This window comes from Pezoporus occidentalis, unplaced genomic scaffold (genome assembly GCF_034315485.1).
Source record: "Pezoporus occidentalis ecotype Australia unplaced genomic scaffold, CSIRO_AGI_Poc_V1 ctg153, whole genome shotgun sequence".
NCBI lineage: Eukaryota > Metazoa > Chordata > Aves > Psittaciformes > Psittacidae > Pezoporus > Pezoporus occidentalis.
Genome location: NW_026913350.1, coordinates 904921 through 925501, shown reverse-complemented (window position 1 = coordinate 925501; position 20581 = coordinate 904921). Strand labels below are relative to the sequence as shown.

Here is a 20581-nt window from a genome sequence, read left to right as displayed (position 1 = left end):
TTCCTATTTCAGAAGTGTAATAATAACTCTCCTTTTATTATTTTGTTTTTATCCATTATACTTCCCTCATATTTAGGATTTTGTAAGCATCATCGCTGACCATGCCCAGCTCCATGTACACACAGTGATACGGGAGACGTCACAAGTAGCCCTTTGCCTAACTGCAGGCACTTCAGCAATACCTTCTGAGCAGCTGGATTTGTATCTCACACTAAATCTCTGCCACAGCACCCACCCTGTCTGGGTTTACTGGGCACCATCAGGCACAGACAGTAACTTGCCTGTCCCACTCATATTTGTCTTGCAGCAACAGCCACTTGTTTCTTACCTTCCAACCTGGGAATTATATAGCTAAAATGGATAAAAGCTGCAGGAAATGAACCATCCCCACCATGGCAGTGCCTATCCTGACCTGAGCACCTACAGCCACACGGCTCATGGGTGGAGTAGAACCTGTTTAGAGTCAGTCAATGCAGACCAGACACAGGTGCTTCTGCACTCGTTGCAACTGCTCCATTTTATGCAAGTAAGAACCCAGTGTTTGCCCTCAGGCTACCAGGATGTTGCTGCAACACGCTTTATCTGGGCAGAATTCGGGCATCTCTCTGGCTTATTTTAATCTCAGTTCTAATTATCAAACAAGCACAGTCTGGATGGGGATTTTTTTCCCTAGTAAGAGGTTGCTGATTGGATCTGCAAGAGCCTTAGGTGTGTTTGAAAGAAGAAAAGACACGGAGGCTTTGAAGTCTGCAGGCAGCTGGGCTTAAAAGAGCTGCAAGTCTGGCTCAGCTCATTTGCGCACATGGAGAGGCTCATTATTGAACAGTGTTCTCAGTGAGGGCAAGTGTGTCATCATTGCCAGACTTTACCCAAACACCCAGAGTGTTGCTTGACTTCAGGAGATCTTGTACCTGCTTTTACACTTAGTAAAGACAGGCACACACGAGCAAATAAAAGCCTTTTTGGTGCCTATGAAATCAAAGATTCCCACTACTACGTCTCGCGCATCAGCCACAGACACCCACAAATAGTCCTTTGTAAGAAACATTAGCAAATCCATGGGTGTGTTTGTAACAAATCCTCTGCTTTTCATCTCAGCTTTGGCACTCAAGTCTCTTTAAGCTCAAGCCATACCTGCCCCTCCAGCCAAGAACGAGGGCTTGGGGACCACCATGTCAAAGAGCCTTGAAAAGCTCATGTCTGAAAACACACAGCTTCAAACTGTATCTACTATTAGTGATTTGTGACTGCTTCAGAATTACCAGTACAGCAATTGAGGGTACTAATGGAGCCGTGGATTTCTAGGGATGGGGATGAGGACCAGCTCATCTCCAATGGCTCCAATGCAGCCTCATGCAAGCAAGCCCTGTGTCCAGCGCTGAGGCAGAGCAGAGGTACCTTTGCATGACGCTGTGCCTAAGGCAATGGGGAAAAGCCAGCTGGATCTGCTGCCCCAAATCCGAGCCCTCAGTGATGTGTGCAGGCATCCATACTGGTCCCCAGCTCTGAGCTGGGTCAGCAGAGTGAAAGAGGCTCCTCAGAATGCCAAGCTGAGAACCACAGCACAGGCGCATCCAAATCCACTCCCCTCAATCTGTAAGTGCTGCTTTTTCCTGCATGCAGCCTAATCCAGCATCCACTTCTCCACAAAGCACAGAACACTTTGCTCCCTGTCCCACATCTCAGAGGGAACCAGCATCTCCAGCTTGTCGTACAAAAGCCAGCATTTCTTTATGAGTGACATCTCTCTCAACTGATAGAAGGCAATTCCACAGCACTTTCTGAAAGCAGCAGTCATCTTCCTCATGCTTTAAACTCACAAGTGATTTCTTCTTGAGCCTAGGGACCCTTTCCCTCTGCATTAAGATCCCTTCTTTAAAATGCTACTATTATTGGAAGGAAAAGAGTACTGCCACATTGTCACAGGGCTGACACTCAAGAGTCATGAAAAAGCTGCTGTAATGGCAGAATCTTAACGACAGAATTATCTTTGCCATAAAACACATGCAAGTTTCCCCTCTGCTCTAAGAGTGGAGCAATAAACTACCAACAACTCTAAACTCATTATTTCTTCCATCTCATAAACTTCTCCAGGTCTTCCCAATTTTACCCTCCCATACACATCAGGGAGGCATCTGACTCCATACATAGCTCTCACCATCTGAACTGTCCCGTCCCTTCAGTGCTGCACTCATCACAGATGAAGACTTTCAGAACTGCTCAAGTTCAGACAGAAAAGATGCTTATCCTAAAGCAAACATCAACCGCAACTCTGTTACGTTGCCATTTCAAGCTGTCAGGGTCCAAAGCCCAGTGAGGTGGATGGAGTAACTCCTATTTCTCCAGGGTGTAACACTGTAAGTACACTGCAGTGTGCTACACATCCTTTTGTTTGGCTTTCTGGAGTCATAAAGTCTAGAAATGATTCAAATAGAGACCCTGATGCCAAGTTTTGGGATGCTTTAGGTATCCTGGGGTGCGTTATTTCCTAGTTGAAGATACTCAGGCAGCTGCAGCTTCAACACGGCTGAGAAAAAGGAGAAGAAAACAGGCTGTGGCAAAGAGACTTCCATTTTCCTGGAAATCTGGCAACAGTTCCATGTGCCTTTCTATGAAATCAAGACACTGACCTCCTGCTCTGCTGAACTCCATCACTCCTTCCGAATGAGCCCTGCCTTTAGAAGCACTGAGCTGATGCAAAGAGGCCAACCAGAATCCTCCTTCTATAGTAATCACTTCCACAGCCCCTCTTCCGACAGGGACTGGAACTGCTCGTGCTCCAGCACCTCTCCCCTGCTAAATCCTGGCTGAAGCTCCTACTCGTATTTGCCATTGAGAGTTCAGGTCATTCATTCACTACCACACATTCATCATCACATGCTAGTTTATCAACTCCTGGACTGTTAGGAATATCCTTGTACTCTAGCTCTTGGCTTTCCTCCATTTAATCACAGTGTCATTTGTTTGCCAACAACATGTTGTTGTTACCTAACGTTAATCCTGCATTGTTATTATGCAATCAGCACACAATGCTCACAGCAGTCAAAAAGTCCAAAGCCCACAGCTTTCAATTATAATCTTCATTCTTTACATCCATCCATATGATGCATTAAAAAAGCCATCCAAGTGGGTAACAGTTGCTGAAATCCCATTTTGGAGCTTGACCTGATGATGGCTCAAAGCTTAAGAGCTCAGCAGTGTTGTGTAAGAGCTCTTCAACACCCCACAAAGTCACGTACCAAACCCCAGTGCTCTTTGGCAGAGTGACAGCCAATGTCTTATGGCTTTGATTTGGTACAAGCCACCCCACAGTGAGTTCTAAATGGAGCGTGGCAACAGCATGCAGGCTCTGCTGGAAACCACCTCTGCTCTGAACTAAACAGGTTCCACTTCAGGTGCAGGCTTCCTCCCTGGTGGCTCCAGAACAGCAAAGCGTGGTGATAAAGCTGATCTTCTGAAAGAACGCTCTTCCTTTGTCCTCAAGGCTTAGGCAAGAACCTTATGGGATCCGCAGCACAAGTTCAATGTACAGCGTGTTCTTCACACTGCCGGATAAGCTGTTTTCCTGAGCTGTCATCTCAAAATACACGGATTTTGGCTCTGGCAGTTGGAAAGAGTTTGGAAACTGATATGTGAACGTTTGGGAGAAAGACCTTGCATGAAGACAAGAGCCGCCATCGCTGCTTGCATCGGGCAAACTGCATATTCATGGTGTGAGCCTTGTAGTGGATACAGGGTGTTTTTACCTTGAGGATCTAAACCCCATGAATTCTTGACAGCCTCTTGCAAAAGGGAAAGATCCCATTTGCAGGATGCGCTGCAGTAAATCAAGTTAAACAGCAATGAGATACAACCTCCCTGGCAGGAAAACACATCCTCATCTTTCTAGCATTTAATAAATCTGTTTACAAAGGTTATCTCTCACTCCTGTCAGTCCCCAGAAAACCCCAAACATGCAGCAACATTGATGTCTGCAAGCGTTTTGTTCTGGCTTTGCTCTGGTTGTTTATCCTCAGCAGAGAGAGAGCCCACAGCAAGTGTTATACAACAATTACCACATGTAAGCGACAGAAAACGGTGTTTCCAAGACAAACCCTGTTTCAACTCACTGATAAACCATTATCTCTCCATGGAAATGACAGTGTACGAATAGTTCATTTCACAACCATGCACTCCAGAGCAGCTCTGGCACAGGCAAGGAATGAATGGGCAAGTGGGAGCATCTCACCTAACGTGGCAGCGGCTGCGAGTCCGGCAGCGTAGGGGTCGGTTCCTGGCGGCGCGGCGCTGATGATGTACGGGTTAGGGACAAAGGCAGCAGGAGCTAAACCTGCTGAAAACATACCTGTCAGTGGAAACAAACTTCACTAGAAGTGCAGCCCTGCCAAAACACCTCTGCCCAGTGAACACAGAACCCTGGGTTGTTGTAGGATGTTAGTGTTTGTTACAGGGTGATTTCTATAGTGAATGAGCGACACCAGAGTCTGAATAGAGCAATGTGTGGAGGGTATCATTTACATGAAAAAAAAACAATTCCAGTGATGCAACATCCATTCAGGAAAGCTGAAGTGGTAAAATTCAAGTGAGTCCAAAGGAGGCCATGGAGATGCTGCGAGGACTGGAGCAGCTCTGCTCTGGAGCCAGGCAGAGAGAGCTGGGCTGGTTTAGACTGGAGAAGACTCCTGAAGGAGAGACCTTAGAGCAGCTCCAGTGCCTAAAGGGGCTGCAGGAAACCTGGAGAGGGGCTTTGGACAAGGGCCTGTAGGGACAGGAAAAGGGGGAATGGACTTCAGAATCCCAATAGTTCAATGAATTAGCCAGGAAGGAACTCAGGATCATACAGGCATGGCAGGGAACCATCCCTGCAGTGTAGGCATTACCTTCCCCTGCAAGGCAACAGTTTAATCATTAGAGAAATCCCAGAGGGGCGGGAGAGGGGCGTGGAGGGGAGGTGAAGGTGAAGGGGAGCAAGGTAAAAAGCTAAACCAGTTTGATTCAGGTCTATCCCTGAGCCCCTACAAGCAAACAAGTACACTGTGCAGAGTGGGAGAGCCCCAACCCATTTGTACTGGGCTTTTTGATAGGAAGAACAACTTAAACTGCTTATTGTGCTAAAAACATTTAACCCTATGATAGTTTAATCATCCAGGAATAGCCCTGCTACAGGGTTATGCACTTTATTCCTAATCCATACTCCTTTAGTAACATCAACCATGTGTTGTGCATGAATTACATCTTTCAGTTCAAGACGGCCCAGGCAGCTGAGCCACAGGACATGTGTACAGATGCATATGGAGTTGTGTATTGCTGTGCTCACCCCAACTCATGTCTTACTCACAGCATGGATTTCAGAGCACCCTCCTTCCTGAGCAGGCCCCTCAACAAGGGTAAGGGTCACTCCTGCCAGACACAAATGCTCTGGAGCTTTTAAAACAGACAAGGCTACCTCCAGAACTCTTGAAGTGGAGCTTTAAACAATGCACTTCTGCTTATATGTAATTACCAGTCACAAAACACAGTGAGGATTGTCCAAAACCCACCCATCCTTTTTCCCTGGTCTTTTCCCAATGTGTTCTATTGATTAAAGCCCACTAAAATGTGGTGTATTACATGCAAGACTTACCTATGTGAGGCTGATGGGCAGCTGCCAAGGCGTACTGCTGCTGCTGCGCTGCTGTCAGCTGCTGAACAGCAAGTGCATTCGGTCTTTGGAACAACTGAAGGGAGAGAAGCACAAATATGGTCCTTCACTCTTCCTTTTAAAGTCATTCCTTTACACTCAATTTGTTTTCGTAACTACAGACACTCCTCTTGAAGGGAAAACATTTCAATAGGAATTGAAAAACACCAAACTCTCGAAATCAATTGCCCATGATAATCCCCCTGGAAAACAATGTACTTCTGAAGTACAGCTAAACCCCAGCTAGGGTTTTCTCTGCTGTTCTCTGAACATTGCCTGAAAGCCCTTTTATTCCCCAATTAAAACACACAGCTCCTAACCGCAGCCTATGGATCACTAGTAGCTGCCACAGACCATGAGACCTTGATCAACACCAAGCACAGTGAAATCACAGTCACAGCAGCAGACAACCTGGGTGACTCCTCCAGACGGTGGGACTCATAGAATCCCAGACTGGTTTGGGCTGGAAGGGACCTTAAAGCTCATCCAGTTCCAACCCCTGCCACAGGCAGGGACACCTTCCACTAGAGCAGCTTGCTCCAAGCCCCCGTTATCCAACCTGGCCTTCACCATGAAGAAGCCAGCAGAGTAAGTGTGGGAGATGATACACTTGTGATGACTCCAGAGCCACCTAAAGAGCCATGGGGTGGGACAACAGCCTTGGGAGCTCACAACCCCTTGGCCAAAATGCTCCTTTTCCTGCCAGCCTTCCATGCAAGGAGTGTAAATTCTTCTCTAGAACAGACAGAAACCGGACCTGGGGAGTTTGTGGGTAAGTCATCCAAAGGATACCCGAGTTTGCCAGCCCAAAGCTCCCTGCCATCTCCAGGAGCAACAGGCAGCGTTCCTGAGAACAGTCATTCCCAAGAATGAAAAGGAGAGGATTACATCAGTCTTCCAAGCATTTTTGCTTAGGTTTGGATTTTATGTGTTCTTCATTCATCCAGGCCCTTACTACAAACTCACTTCCCAGCTTTTCTTCTACCGAAGGAAACACTCCCCAACGTAATCCATCAGCAGAGGATGGCTCAACTCTAATTCAAACACTAAGGACCCACAAGTGGAATAACCACTCCGGAGCTACCCAGAAGCAACGTTCCTCCCCACTCAGCTGTGGCTGCCCCATCCCTGGCAGTGTTCAAGGCCAGGCTGGACACAGAGGCTTGGAGCAACCTGCTCCAGTGCAAGGTGTCCCTGCCAGTGGCAGGGGTTGGGACTGGATGAGCTTTAAGGTCCCCTCCAACACAAACCAGGCTGGGATTCTGCAAATGAAGCATCGCTTACAGCACACGGGGGAGTTAATCCAGGGAATTCCAAGAAACCAGAACACGGGAGACTGTGTTATAGTTACGGGAACATTTGTGGATGACACTTCTGTAAGCCAGTTTCTCCTGAAATAGGGACATCTGACATCTCTAATCAGATTACGCATGGTTAAGACCTTCCCTTCTTACTACTGCTTTTAGCTGCACTCGCTTGTAATCCCTTCAAAGTGTGTGATGCTTCCCAACAGCCTTGGAAAGGCACTTCTACAGAGGAGATCCTTTTGTTCAGGATGTATTTCCTTCTGACATCTGCATACAAAAAACCTGGACTGCCGAAAGAGAGAGACTGCTTTCATCCAGGCTGTAACTGGCAGCAGATTGGATGTCATGTAGTAAGAAAATGGGCACATCGAGGAGCCAAGATACAGCAGATTTACACAGATGTGCACTGGGAGGTCACATCAGGCAGAAGGACGAAGCCTTCTCTTTACTACAGCCCTTACATTTACAAAAGCCTGTTGAGTGCAGTTACTGTAGGTGTAAGGAGCTATTGCAACAAGGTTGAGGCTTCAAAAGAACAGCTCTGAAATAGCCCAGCCTGCTTATTGTCAATGGGACCTGGGAAGGAGCTTAGCACAACACAGCGATGGGGTGAGCAGGGTGCTGTGCCCACAGCCCAGACCTCCACTGCTGCCAAACCTCACCATTCAAAGAGACCAGAGAGAACTTCAGCTCCACCCAGCAGAAAGCTGGATTTTACTTCTTACGAGGACAGGCTGAGAGAGCTGGGCTGGTTCAGCCTGGAGAAGAGAAGGCTCCTGAAGGGGAGACCTGAGAGCAGCTCCAGTGCCTGAAGGGGCTGCAGAAAACCTGGAGAGGAGCTTTGGACAAGGGCCTTCAGGGACAGGCCAAGGGGAATGGCTTTAACCTGCCAGAGGGGAGACTGAGATGAGCTCTTAGGCAGAAGCTCTTCCCTGGGAGGGTGCTGAGGCGCTGGCACAGGGTGCCCAGAGAAGCTGTGGCTGCCCCATCCCTGGCAGTGTTCAAGGCCAGGCTGGGCACAGGGGCTTGGAGCAAGCTGCTCTAGTGGAAGGTGTCCCTGCCCGTGGCAGGTCCCTTTTAACCCAAACCACTTTGTGACTCCATGGTTAGCTACTGCTATCTTCTTCATACAAAGAAAACCAAACCCCACCAGACCTGCTTAGGGCTGGCTGAAGTCAGAGCTCCATCCTGCAATCCCTCTGGACATGGACCCGCTTCCCAGGCCAGCCTTCTTCTGACAGTTTCTATTCCCACCAGCTACATGCAAGATGTTCAGATTTTAAGTCCTAACTTTATAAAGCTCGAAGAAGCAAATAAAACCCGCTTGAAATTGCCAATGAGCCTTCACTGAACTAAAAACCACAGACAAAATGCACATTTCAGTCTTCCCAGTCCTGCAGGTCCTTTCCCATATCTAACAGTTCTTTCCAAACCAGTTCCCTTGTTGAGCTCTAATGTAGAAATAACTAGCCAAGTATCATTGTTGGATGTTAATTCTCACAAGGTCCCACACCAAAAGAAGACAAAGCCTTGGAACCAGGTCTTCTTTATGAAATCTTCAGCAGCTATTTAGTTTAATCATTCAAATAATGTCCACCATTCCTCTCCTAAACGTGCTGGATAATAAACCAACCCACCAGGCTCTAACAGGTATTCCCATTGCTTTAAAGGCTCTGATTACTCCGAGTTGGGCCTTTAGCACACACTTGGCAACGGGCTTTCCTCACTGGGGAATGCCAACAGGCTGTTCTGCTAAAAAGGACTGGTTATTTTAGGGAAGGCAGGGCTAGTTACATCCCTTTGCCCTCAGCTGTGACAAAGGGTCTTGCTCTTCTTTTGAGAGATATCACTGTTACAATAGGAAAGCAATAAAAGTTGATGATTGCTGCCCATACTAGCAGGAACAGGAGCGGATTGAGCAGATCCTTGGATCTAGGCCCAGCATTCAAGCCAAGCCAAGAGCAAAGGCAGGACTTGGGTTACTGCTCCGGGATGAGAAGCTGCGGCTGCCTGCGTGGGAGAAAGGTCAAACACACTGGGCTGAGATAAAGCTCAGTAGTATTGGACTCTGGCCTCGGGTTTTAAACCCTGCTCAAGTACGAGCAGTTGAAATCCATTACTCCTTGGTTGGCTCTGGATTGGTACTGCAGAGATCCCACAGCAGGGCTGTGACACCGGGCCTGAGCTGCTGTTTGACCTTTAAGGGCTCGAGGGTGGGTTTGGGTTTTGTTAAGCAGTTTTGACTCATTTAAAGCTCTTCTCCAAGGTAAACTTACTCAAGGTAAAAATGATTAATACACAGACAAGCACTGCTGGTAACTGCTGCTTCCTATGGGTCCTGAAGTCTGCAGCTCAGTGGCCATGCTGAGATCTCCTGTCTCGTGCTCCCTACGAGGACACAGGCCGCACTCTACAGATAGCAGAGAGACAATGAAGCCACCCCAAATCTTCCTCCACCCCTCTCCCCAAGAGAAGAGCCTGAGCTGGTGCTGACCCCATGATGATGGAAGGTGTCCCTGCCCACGGCAGGGAGGTTAGAACTACATGATTTTTAAGGCCCCTCCTAACCCAGCCCATTCCACAGCTCCCTGACTCTCCTGAGGACTGCAGCAGGACTGGACCACTGGCCAACACGTTACCTGCTGTTGGGAATTGTAGTCGAAGAGCCCCACGGTGGCTGCGGCCGAGTCCACAGGAACTTGGGTGCCCGAATAATCAAACTGAAGAGGCTCCATGCCAACGTGCTCCATGGGATCCAGAGGGACACTCTGGGACTCGATATTGGAGAAGTCCTCCACCGGCTTGGCACCGTTAGTACTTGCCAGCTGGGCTAAGCCCTCTGATCCGTTCTGGTTTGGGCCCAGCAGATCGACCTCACTAGCAGAGTTCTGGCAATTCCCGGGCGTGCGGCTGCAAGGAGAGATCCATCCATTTAATCACACAGCACTGATTCACAGCGAGACACAAGCACTCAGCACATCTGCCTGCAGATGGCATGATAAAGGTGAGGTGAAATAAGAGGACACTGAAAGAGTTCCCTAAATGAGTTCCACAGCAGAATTTATGTCTTTAAACAAACCAAACCCCCAATCCCCCACTGCTGGTGCAGTACAAATGTAAAACCAGCCAGGTTCTTTTTACTCCTCACTTGAGAGCATGCCATTACAAGACAGAGTTTCAGGAATGCCAAAGCTCTTTGGGAATTCTGAACTATGCAACGCTCAGGTGCTGTTATCCCACTTGAAACCTCTCTAAATGATCTAACATAAGCCTTGGGCTCTGGTGGGAACTGGTTCATCCCAAGGCAGGGACCAGCAGGTTGCACCCCCCAACACTGGCTCTGCTTTAACAGTTTTCCTACATGTCAATGTGAGTGAGTGGGTAAGTGAGCAAGAAATACAAATGCACCGATTACAGCAAGAGCCACCATTTCAGAAGGCTTTAACCCCTTGAGAGCTACAACAAACAAGCCATAACCTCAGCTATAACTGGTATTAGTATATAAGCCTAGTCAACCTCTTCAGGTGATTGTTCCATAGGAATCCCACACACAGTAGTAAAAGAAAGGTGTGAAACTAAAACAAGATCACAACAGACAGAACTAGAGCTCACAGATGTTATCTTTCACCTTCCCAGTGCTTCCCTGGGTGCATTAGGACGTCTTTAGGACCCTGTGTCAATGCCTCAAAGGCTTTTTCACCACAGCATAGAAAATCTTTCAAGGAATATTAAAAGTGTGTGTGTGCTGGGTTTGGCTGGGGAAGAGTTCCTTTTCTTCGCAGTGGCTGGTATGGAGCTTTGCTTGGGATTTGTGCTGGAGGCAGAGTTAGAATCATAGAACCAGGGAATGGTTTTGGGTGGGAGGGACCTTAAAGCTGGAGCCCTGCTGCCCAGGAGACGGCTGAAGCCCTGCATGGAATGGGAAGCAGTAAAGGAATTCCTTGCTTTTCTTTGCATGTGTGCTTTCGCTTTACCTGTTACACTGCCTTGATCTCAACCCAGGAGTTTTCTCTTTTACTCTTCTGATCCTCCCCTCATCCCACCAGGGAGGAATGAGTGAGCAGTTACGTGGTGCTCAGCTGCCACTTGAGGCTGAACCAAAACTGATTAACTACTACCTAATAGTGCACATACCTGAAGTCTTTGACATCTGCGTCGATCCCATTCTGCACAGGCAAACCATTGGTTTTATCCATCACATCCCCCTCCTCCTTCAGATCTCCTAATTTATCGCCATCAAATGTGCCCTTGCTCTTCTTATCTCCTTTGTCATTCTCATCACTCTCTGCATCCCTTGGCCCCTGGGCAAAAGAGACAGTATTTGAATAAGCTTCATTCTCACATCAATTCTACTTTCATTCTGAGCTTGTAACAAGTCAAAGGAACGTGTCACCATCCAACAAGTCACTTGCAAACACTAGTTCCTACAAATAAAAATGGAAAAAAGGCAAAATAGTCCAACATAATGGAAGAAAGAAGGGAATGACTCTCACTTTCAGGTTTTATCCTTTTAGTTTCTTCCATTTAGCAAGTCAGTGTCTGCTTCTAAATGCTCAAAAATCCCACCCTAAAAGAACGTTAAAAAATACTTCAACAAACCCTCTTTCTAGACGGGATTTGGGCACTTCCAGTTTAACCCAGGGACTTCTCAACACAACAGCACGTAGTGAAAAGGTACAAAAGGAATTAGAGCCTCTCAAAGTCACTGTCTCAGTGGCTGGAGAAGCCCATGTGTAGGAGCAGAATGGGATCACCTCAACACTGTGATTTGTGCAGTGAATTCCGAGGTAGGGCTGATTTAAGAGCATTCAAATCAATCATTAGGTTGGTCACTGGTTCATAGAACCCTAAAGCACATTTTGGAGGGGGGAAAGGAATGGAAAGCAAAATAAAGGAGGAAATAAGAAGGTTTCTGTGCTGTTGAGCATTTGATGGGTGATTTTACATCTGCAGCTTTTCTGCCCTTAACGTCTGTATTTTCTTTCACTTGGGAGAAGAATCAAAGGGAATTATGCCAGGGGCACAGTTGTGAAAACAAAAGGGAGAGGAAAACCAACATAATTTATGATAAAAACCAGCAAGGGGCATATAAACATATTTATCAGAATGGCTTTGGTGCTGTCACACAGACAGACATTAAACCCTCCATCTGAGGGCAAGCTGCTCTGTATGTAACAGGGCAGAGGAACCCTATATTTGAGTCCTTTTTCCATCCTCTTAAATTGGAGGGGGGATTTTTTCCACCAATATTTAGGAAAAAAAGGATTGCTTTAAAAGTTATTATCTTCTGATGATGCTTCTTAAAGAAAATCAACCCATGCTTGTTTAAGGGCAGACACGGCAATACCAATTGTAACTACAGGCGTGGAGCCCAGTTCCCCCCCATCACAATGGGATATTCCCTGGGGAGACCCCTGGTTGCAGAACTGGTGACCTGACCATCAGTGTGATGGAGCAGGCACTTCTCTAAGCCCCAATTCTGATGATAAATTGGCTCCTTCCACTGTTGTCCATTCCTCAAACCCCATCTCTCTTAGGCTCAGGGTTCAACAAGGTTATAGGGCACCCAGTAACGAGGGACAAGATAAAGAGGATGGACGAAGGAACCCACAAATCAGCTCCCTGAAAAGATGAGCAGTCCAGCAGTGACAAACCTACTCTGCTTTTGTGCTGTGTGACAACCCCTGCTTGAGCAGTGGCCTAGGAGGTGGCGATGCAGCCCCTACTTCCCCACCACAGGGATGGGGCCTGATTGTGCCTCCTTTCCCCACCCCATGAAGCACAGTGACTACCATCACTTCTCCATGGGAAACGATATGCCCTTTAAAGCATTCCCACTTGGAGTGGCTTCTATAGCTACGTTATGTTTCTAGCATCATTACATGGAGCTTTTTGTTCTTCACCAGCAACAAAGCAGCCACACGTTCATTCAGAACCACAGGCAGATGTGCACACTCCTCCCACAGTGAGCTCAGGTGGGGGTCACTGCTGGTGGGGTGATACAAAGAACCAGGGAGCACCAGGAACCTTCACATTCCTCACACCCATTTCAACCCTGCATCCCGAATCAATAGCAATGGGTAAAACTTCCCTGGTTTAAGAGAGGGAGCTAAACAAGAGCAAATTAAAGAAGGAATATCTGCCTTTAGGGATGGATTAACAACCAATCAAACCAAGCAGCAAATGGAGAAAGGAACATAACAGGAACTCAGATGTCAGCACACTTACAAATCCTCCTTTCCTTAGGCAGGAATCTCCAGGAGATGAGCTCAACACATACTCCACCATGCTAACTCCAAGTCCTCCACTCTCTGACCGTGGTGAAAGCACTGAGTTGACTTCACTATTCACATGAAACCCCTGACCAGGTCTTCTCTGCACCATAATTGGTTGGGAAACAGAGTGATCTGGAACAAAAACATGGATAATGCTTATAAGTAGAACCAACTATTTACAGGAGGCAAGTCATTAAATAATTACTCTCTAGGGTCTGAACTGCACTATGAAGTGCCAATGTTTTGACTCTGATCATGTCCATTAGACAAAGCAGGATGGCTGCTTGATTTTTAACTACTAGAACCTGGAAGCCTACATTCAGAGTCTAAAATCAGAGCATTTCAGAGACTTAAGTCTCTAAGGAAAAGTTGTAGTTAAAACCAGGAAGTTGTAGGGTTTAGTTTTAGTACAACTCTTGCATTGGTACAACAAAAAACCAGTCAGTTTTGGTTTGTCATTTCAAACATCATCCTACCGTTACCCCAGCTCTCTTGCTCAGATGAAGTACCCTATTCATGTCATGACCATATCTTCTCCTAGATGAGAACTTCATTTCTTCTTCATCCCCTGTCCTCCTGCATCAGTCCCATTTATCACCCCTGCCAAGGACTGATGGCTCCAAGTCCTCTGCCAGAACTGGCTGGGCAGGGGAAGGGACCCTGCAACCAGTAAGGAAGGGGAGCAGCTCTGCTCCTGCCTGCAAGGGCTGGCAATGCTCAGAAGCAAAAATAACAGGCAGCAGATACAGTAGTTGCCAGAGGATGGTGGAAGGGACATGCAATGATATTGATACTGAGCTGCCTTATAAAGCAGGCATAAGCTGTGGAGAAGTCGTTCTATTCTGTTATTGGTCCTGGCTATGCTTCCCTGCCCCTCAAGCCAGCATAAGCATCTAAAATGGACTAAGGGAGACTTTTGGGGGATAAAGCTAACTAAGAAAAAAGAAAAGCTCGTTTTAACAGACCAGTTCTCCAGCAGTGTTCACTGTGCTGCTGTATAACCATTTAGAGCACCAGGAGCAGCATTTTTTTCTTACAAAAACCCAGGTTTCAATAGTCTGGAGAAGAGAAGGCTCCAGTGCCTAAAGGGGCTACAGGAAACCTGGAGAGGGGCTTTGGACAAGGGCCTGTAGGGACAGGCCAAGGGGAATGGCTTTAACCTGCCAGAGGGGAGACTGAGATGAGCTCTTAGGCAGAAGCTCTTCCCTGGGAGGGTGCTGAGGCGCTGGCACAGGGTGCCCAGAGAAGCTGTGGCTGCCCCATCCCTGGCAGTGCTCAAGGCCAGGTTGGACACAGGGGCTTGGAGCAAGCTGCTCTAGTGGAAGGTGTCCCTGCCCGTGGCAGGGGTTGGAGCTGGAGGAGCTTTAAGGTCCCTTCCAACCCAAACCATTCCATGGTTCTAAGATTAGTTCCACTGTTCCTGGAACAAACCCATCCTATGACCATGGCCACTTCCACAGCCACCTCCATGTTGTGCTCCTCGCTTTGGGGCAGGGACCTTGAGGAAGTGCTCAGCCTCTGGCTCTTCTCTCCAGCTGAGATGAGCCAAAAGGGAAACTCTGACTTCCCTGACTCACCAGTGTGGGCCATGGCTCAGCACTGGATGCTGTTGAGGTGCACAGGATTAATTGTGAATAAACAAAGGAAGAGATGAGACCAAAGGTTCTGACTCATGGAGATTTGGGATCAGCCAGTGTAGGAGTCACCTCCCCCAGATCTCCACCCACCTGTGGAGGCTGGGACCAGCCTCAGCTGAGCACAGGGTGAGAGGCTTTATCTCCTGGTCACAGCCCATTTGAAGTGTAAGTGATAAACCCTACCCTGATCACTATCCCAAAACCTTCCCCCTAATTCAAAGCATCACTTCTTTAACCTCAGTGGTTTGGGGGTTTGGTTGGTTTAGTATTTACAAAATTAGGGGCTCTTCTTGTTCCTGAGGTTTTTTTACTCATCTTGTTCTCTAACACCTCTGTCTGAAGTTCATCCCAAGGCACAAAATACATCAGAAAATTGAAATTGAAATGTTAAGGGTAATCTAAAGCTTTGAAGCAGGTAACAGGGTGCACATATTCACATTAACCAATCCTTTAATACCTATGGATATGTTAATCACAAACCAACGTGGGGGTTTCTAGGACATAAAGCAGGTGTCTTTGAAAGCTGAGTTGCACATCTGTGTTCAACCCCAACTAAATCAAGTAAATAATGGAGCTACCTGATGTTCCCCAAGCACTGTCTCTCCACTGATCTCCCAGAAATATCCCTTTTGGTCCATCTTTGCTGGAATCATCAGATTCCCAAAACTTTTTACCCGGCAACAGCTGCTGCAATTAAAGAAACACAACAAAAAAGAACACAAAACAAAACAAAGCATGATTAAAAGAAGTAGGAAATGCAAACAGAAACCATAAGCGTCTCCCTTGGGAACATGGATCAGTCATTCAACACCAACTGAGACATGCTTCATCATCAAAACACAGATACCCTCCTCTGGAGCCACCCAGCACTGAGGTACCACTTGCATCCCCACATCCCTCTTGCGTTCTCAAGTGCTTTATGAAGCCCACAGGTGGAAGCACACACATACCACTGACACTGTCCATACCCTCCATACTCAAGAGCTGCTTGCAAATAAATATCAGCAGGAAAAAGACCCTGTTCTGATCAGAGAATTCTCATGTGTTGTGGTTTAGCCCCGCTTCATTCCATCTTGGTCAAGACCAGGACATTTTGCCTTCCACCTGAGCTGGGATGTGCCTCAATTGCCAACGTTTCCAGCACTGATTCTTGCTGTCAAATACTCAGAACACAGAATAGCTCAAGAGGTGCCAAGAGCCCTCCGTTCTCTCCTGTTCAATGTCTGCTGAGGGCTCCCCACACTGGGAAGCTTGGTTGTAAGCACAAAGAATGAACAATTCTGGGCCACAGCCTGTGCTGTTCCTATGGGATGTAAGGCAAACAGGGAGATGCTCTTACTGAGAATGAGACAAAGTCACTCTGGCTTGGATGAATCCAAGGAAAATGGTTCTGAACTCCAGAAGATGGCACAAAGAACAACATAGCCTATTGAGATGCGTTTCTAAAACACCAGCTTCTCCAAGGCAGCATGCACTATGTGGTACCTACATACAGCAAAGGGAATTCCGAGCCCTCCACAGCTACCCTTAGATGTCAACCACACAATCTTCAGATGAAATCTTGTGCTGAATGAGATGCGTGCAATCCCGACAGGAAACAGCAGCACAACCACAGCACATGAACCAAATGCATGAGCCTTGCCTGACATTGGACTAAAACTAAAGGAACTGGAAGATTAACAACTCATTGTGTCTGAAATGATCACAGAATGAGACTCATGGCCTCCAGCAGCTCACCTGCACAGTTGAGGCTATGGCAACCAGAGCAAACAGGCTGCTGGATGAAGATGAAGCAGATGTGATCCAAGAGCTCTGAAGGCAGACATCAGGAGAGTTGTGCTCACCCTGTACTTGTTAATGTAAGGAAGATCTATTTACTCAGAAACATATCACAAAGCAGGTCTGTATGTACAGGATTAAACCCGAGGTTCAAGTCTGGGTTTAAGGCCAGGTTACACAGAACACAGGTAGTACAAAGAAAGCAACATCAATTCTAGGCCTCGCCTGAAGAGCAGAATTCCTTTCAAAAACTAAAAACACCAGAAAAACCTCAAACCCACTGTCTTGGGTTCAGCTGTAGCAGTCATTTTTCTCCTTCTTAGCAGCTGGTGCAGTGCTGTGGTTTCACCTTTAGCCTGAGAACAATGCTGATAACACACCAATGCTGTAAAGGAGTATTTCCTCCGACCAAGGACCTTCTCAGTTTCATGCTCTGCAGGGAGGAGGGGCATGGGAAGCTGGGAAGAAGCAAAGACCTGACCTTGGATCATCTCTGGGGCTCTTTTCTGGACCTTCTCCAGCCTGTCAACATCTTCTTTGTAGAGCAGGACCAAAACTGAACCCAGTATTGCAGGTGTGGCCTGACAAGCACTGAGTAAAGCAGGACACTGACATCTTTATCTCTGCTGGTGATGCCTTTATCGACATTCCCCAGCATCCTGTTGGCTTTCCTTACCACAGCTGCACACTGGTCACTCTTATTGGGCTTTACATGTTGCTGCTTCCAGCCAGGCAGATCCCAGCCTATGCTGCACTACGGGATTGTGCTTTCCCAGTTGCAAGACCTGACACAACACACCCGCAAGCACCCCTGGCCACTGTAAGAACAGGGATAGCTAAACCAGGACTGCCAACACAGGGGTGCTGCATCTCCCACAACACTTGCAAATCTCAATTATAGCTACATTAGATACTCAAGGTGTGGAAAGGGACATCACAGACATGAGGCACCAGGTCAGACCCAGCTCATGGAGAGCTGCGCAAACCAGGAGCACCTGGAAGATAAGGAGAACCAACACTTCACATGAATATGTCTGTCCAAAGCACAGCAACAAGTTGTGTTAGGAACTGGAATGCAAAGAGTGAGCTCTTCTTTGCATTCTGGACGCTCATTTCAATAAATTCTTCTATTTTCCTGACCATCCAAACGGGGTCACTACCACAAAAGACCGTCTCCTCAAGCTGGAGGGTGCCTTGAAACTCATTCAGCCTGGTTGTGATTCACCCAGCCCCTTTCTTAAGGGGGAAAACACATGCACTTACCAGCAGGATCCTGAGGAACTGCCTACAGGCACCTTCCTATGGTTTTGCAGTGAATCACAGACCAGGACTAGAAAAATCTCAACTACTCCCTGTCCTGTGCACACACCTCCTTAGCTGCACAAACATCAACTCTGTTGCCTCCAGTTTAATCTTTTCCATCCCAGAAGCATAAAGCTCCCAACTGGAAGCTCTGTAACATCAGCAGAAAGAAATGTTTCTTCCCCACACAGGTTCCAGCTGTATTTAGATACTGGGGAAGGGGAAAAGCAAATGCCAGTATTAACAGATGGCAGTGGAGTCCTTGTGCTGTCAACTTCTGCTCCAACCCAAACCAGAGGGTTAGCAAGCAGCAACCATCCAAATTATTACTGACTCCTGCCCAGGAGATGAAGTTTTCATCAGGGAAAGTTGTCAGCTCTAATAGAGGGAGAGGAAAAATGGTATTTGAAGTGAATCTTATCCAGTTCTTCAGGTGGGAAATCAAAGAAGGAACATGCAGCAGTTTGGAACTGGACCAGTTTCATTGTTCCCAGTTGTTATTAAAATTGACCCTATCTAGTATGAAAATAATCCTTCTGAGCCCTCTTAAAAAGGACTTACAGCGTTAGGCCAATATTCAATATACCAGAGTGGGGAGGAGGGGCTGACTTGCACATCCACAAAGGCAATTCTACAACCCACAAGTACAGAGCCTGTGCTTGTAGATCCCACCGTGATGGGATTAGGAATTAAACAAATGAAGTGAACTGATCCCCTCCAGACAAGGCAACCATGAAGATAAACCATCTGTGTCGCTGCAGAGCCCCATTCATCTGCAGCAACAGGCAGGAGGAGGAGCATGCATTTACAGATCAGATTTGGGCAGTGCTGCAGGTTTACAAGCACCAAGATGTTATCTGCCCCCCAAAATATGCTACCATGCATGTAAAAAACAAGACAGGGAGGCTGAGCACACCATGAGCAATGGAGAGGCAACCCCAAGGGCAGCTTCTGCCACCCCAGGGAGCTCAACTGGCTGGTGGAGGCTCTGACAGAAACCAAGGGGCAGCATCCTGCCTCTGGGTCAGGCAACCCTAGCACAGACACAGGCTGGGAGAGACTGGAGGGAGCAGCCCGAGGAGAAGGACTTGGGGGTGTTGGTCAATGAGAGGCTCCCCATGACCTGGCTTCAGTGTGTGCTTGAGCCCAGAACCCCCACCCGTGTGCACTAAAACCCATAGGGGACAGCACTAGAGAGTGAGAAATGCTCAGCAGATGAAGTGGGAAATATTCCTTACAGCATTTCAAATCTAGGGTGATGTTCACCATTACCCCTGATATTCATACTGCAAAATGTTGGGTCCAATCCCTTCCATGTTTGAAGGGAAGTACCTACCAGCTGCCTCCTGTATCTGTTCTCCTCCTCCTCCCACCCTCCTGGCTTAAGTTACAGCTGCTCCTGTACTGCAGACCCAGGCTTATCTCACAGCATCACCCACCACCAAACCAAGAATGTTGCTGCAATTCAAAATGCTGTAACTCTCTGATGACAAACACCTCTCCCAGCCTCTGCACTGGCCATGAGCCCCCAGAGATACTGCACCAGTGTTCAGTGTTGCAAAGCTGCAGATAAAAGGGATTTATGTGAAGAAGAGCAGATGCCCAGAGACCAGAATAGGCCACGGAGATGTTTCAAAGGCTGGAGCAGCTCTGCTCTGGAGTCAGGCTGGGTCAGCCTGGAGAAGAGAAGGCTCCTGAAGGGGAGACCTAGAGCAGCTCCAGTGTCTAAAGGGGCTGCAGGAAACCTGGAAAGGGGCTTTGGACAAGGGCCTGTAGGGACAGGCCAAGGGGAATGGCTTTAACCTGCCCGAGGGGAGACTGAGATGAGCTCTTAGGCAGAAGCTCTTCCCTGGGAGGGTGCTGAGGCGCTGGCACAGGGTGCCCAGAGAAGCTGTGGCTGCCCCATCCCCGGCAGTGTTCAAGGCCAGGTTGGACACAGGGGCTTGGAGCAAGCTGCTGCAGTGGAAGGGGTCCCTGCCTGGCAGGGGGTTGGAAGTGAATGATCTTTAAGGACCCTTCCAAAGCAGTCTGTGATTCTGTGGTACCCAGTTCCTCTGTCTTGAAGGCCAGAAAAGAAAGAGAACTTGCACAGACCATGACAAGCCTCAGATAAATCAGTACTGTAGCACCAAGACCCCACAAGCAGCATGGACACACACTCTGGTCCATGGGCTAAAGCAGCAAAACTAACCAGCCCCTACATTCAACTTCTGAGGCACCATCCTCCTCCTTCACTAACTGCTCTACACCATTCCTTTTTACTGCTTCCCAGTTCAACATCTGCTGAGAAGGAACAAAACCAGACTCCATTATCCTGGTGTGGCTTGTAGTGAGGCCTCACGATGACTTCGTCCATCAGAGCTTCCACCTGCAGAGAGCACTCAAAGGAGGGGAGAACAGACAAGAACAGACATCCCTTTCACAAAGCTATTCTCAACATCATTGACCGTGTCCACTATCAGTGGCCCAAATCTCTTCTATTTTAGAGCTGAGCAAAAGGGTTTCTGTGGCTCCTCTTTTAATCTCACACTTAAAAGTATCACACTTCAAGGCACAAAGGAATTTAGGGGGGGTCTGACACTGGCTGATGGGACTGTGAAA

General features: G+C 47.7%; 1 protein-coding gene and 1 non-coding gene across 8 annotated transcripts in view; both read right to left on the bottom strand.

Annotated features, from left to right (window-relative positions):
- Nucleotides 1–20581, bottom strand: part of PUM1 (pumilio RNA binding family member 1) — a 63470-nt gene that overhangs the window by 25490 nt on the left and 17399 nt on the right. For 2 of the 7 annotated variants that reach the window (XM_062611413.1, XM_062611409.1), the window contains 6 exons: nucleotides 15478–15586; nucleotides 13216–13394; nucleotides 11122–11288; nucleotides 9627–9897; nucleotides 5624–5717; nucleotides 4229–4345 (listed from right to left, as the gene is read on the bottom strand). In XM_062611413.1, coding sequence (XP_062467397.1) covers nucleotides 4229–4345; nucleotides 5624–5717; nucleotides 9627–9897; nucleotides 11122–11288; nucleotides 13216–13394; nucleotides 15478–15586 — 937 coding nt within the window. The remainder of the gene's footprint in view (nucleotides 1–4228; nucleotides 4346–5623; nucleotides 5718–9626; nucleotides 9898–11121; nucleotides 11289–13215; nucleotides 13395–15477; nucleotides 15587–20581) is intronic. The other 5 variants (XM_062611411.1, XM_062611412.1, XM_062611408.1 and 2 more) reach the window with 3 other exon arrangements.
- Nucleotides 780–863, bottom strand: LOC134159978 (small nucleolar RNA SNORD103/SNORD85). The gene has a single exon (XR_009963382.1). It is a non-coding gene; the product is annotated as a small nucleolar RNA SNORD103/SNORD85 (small nucleolar RNA).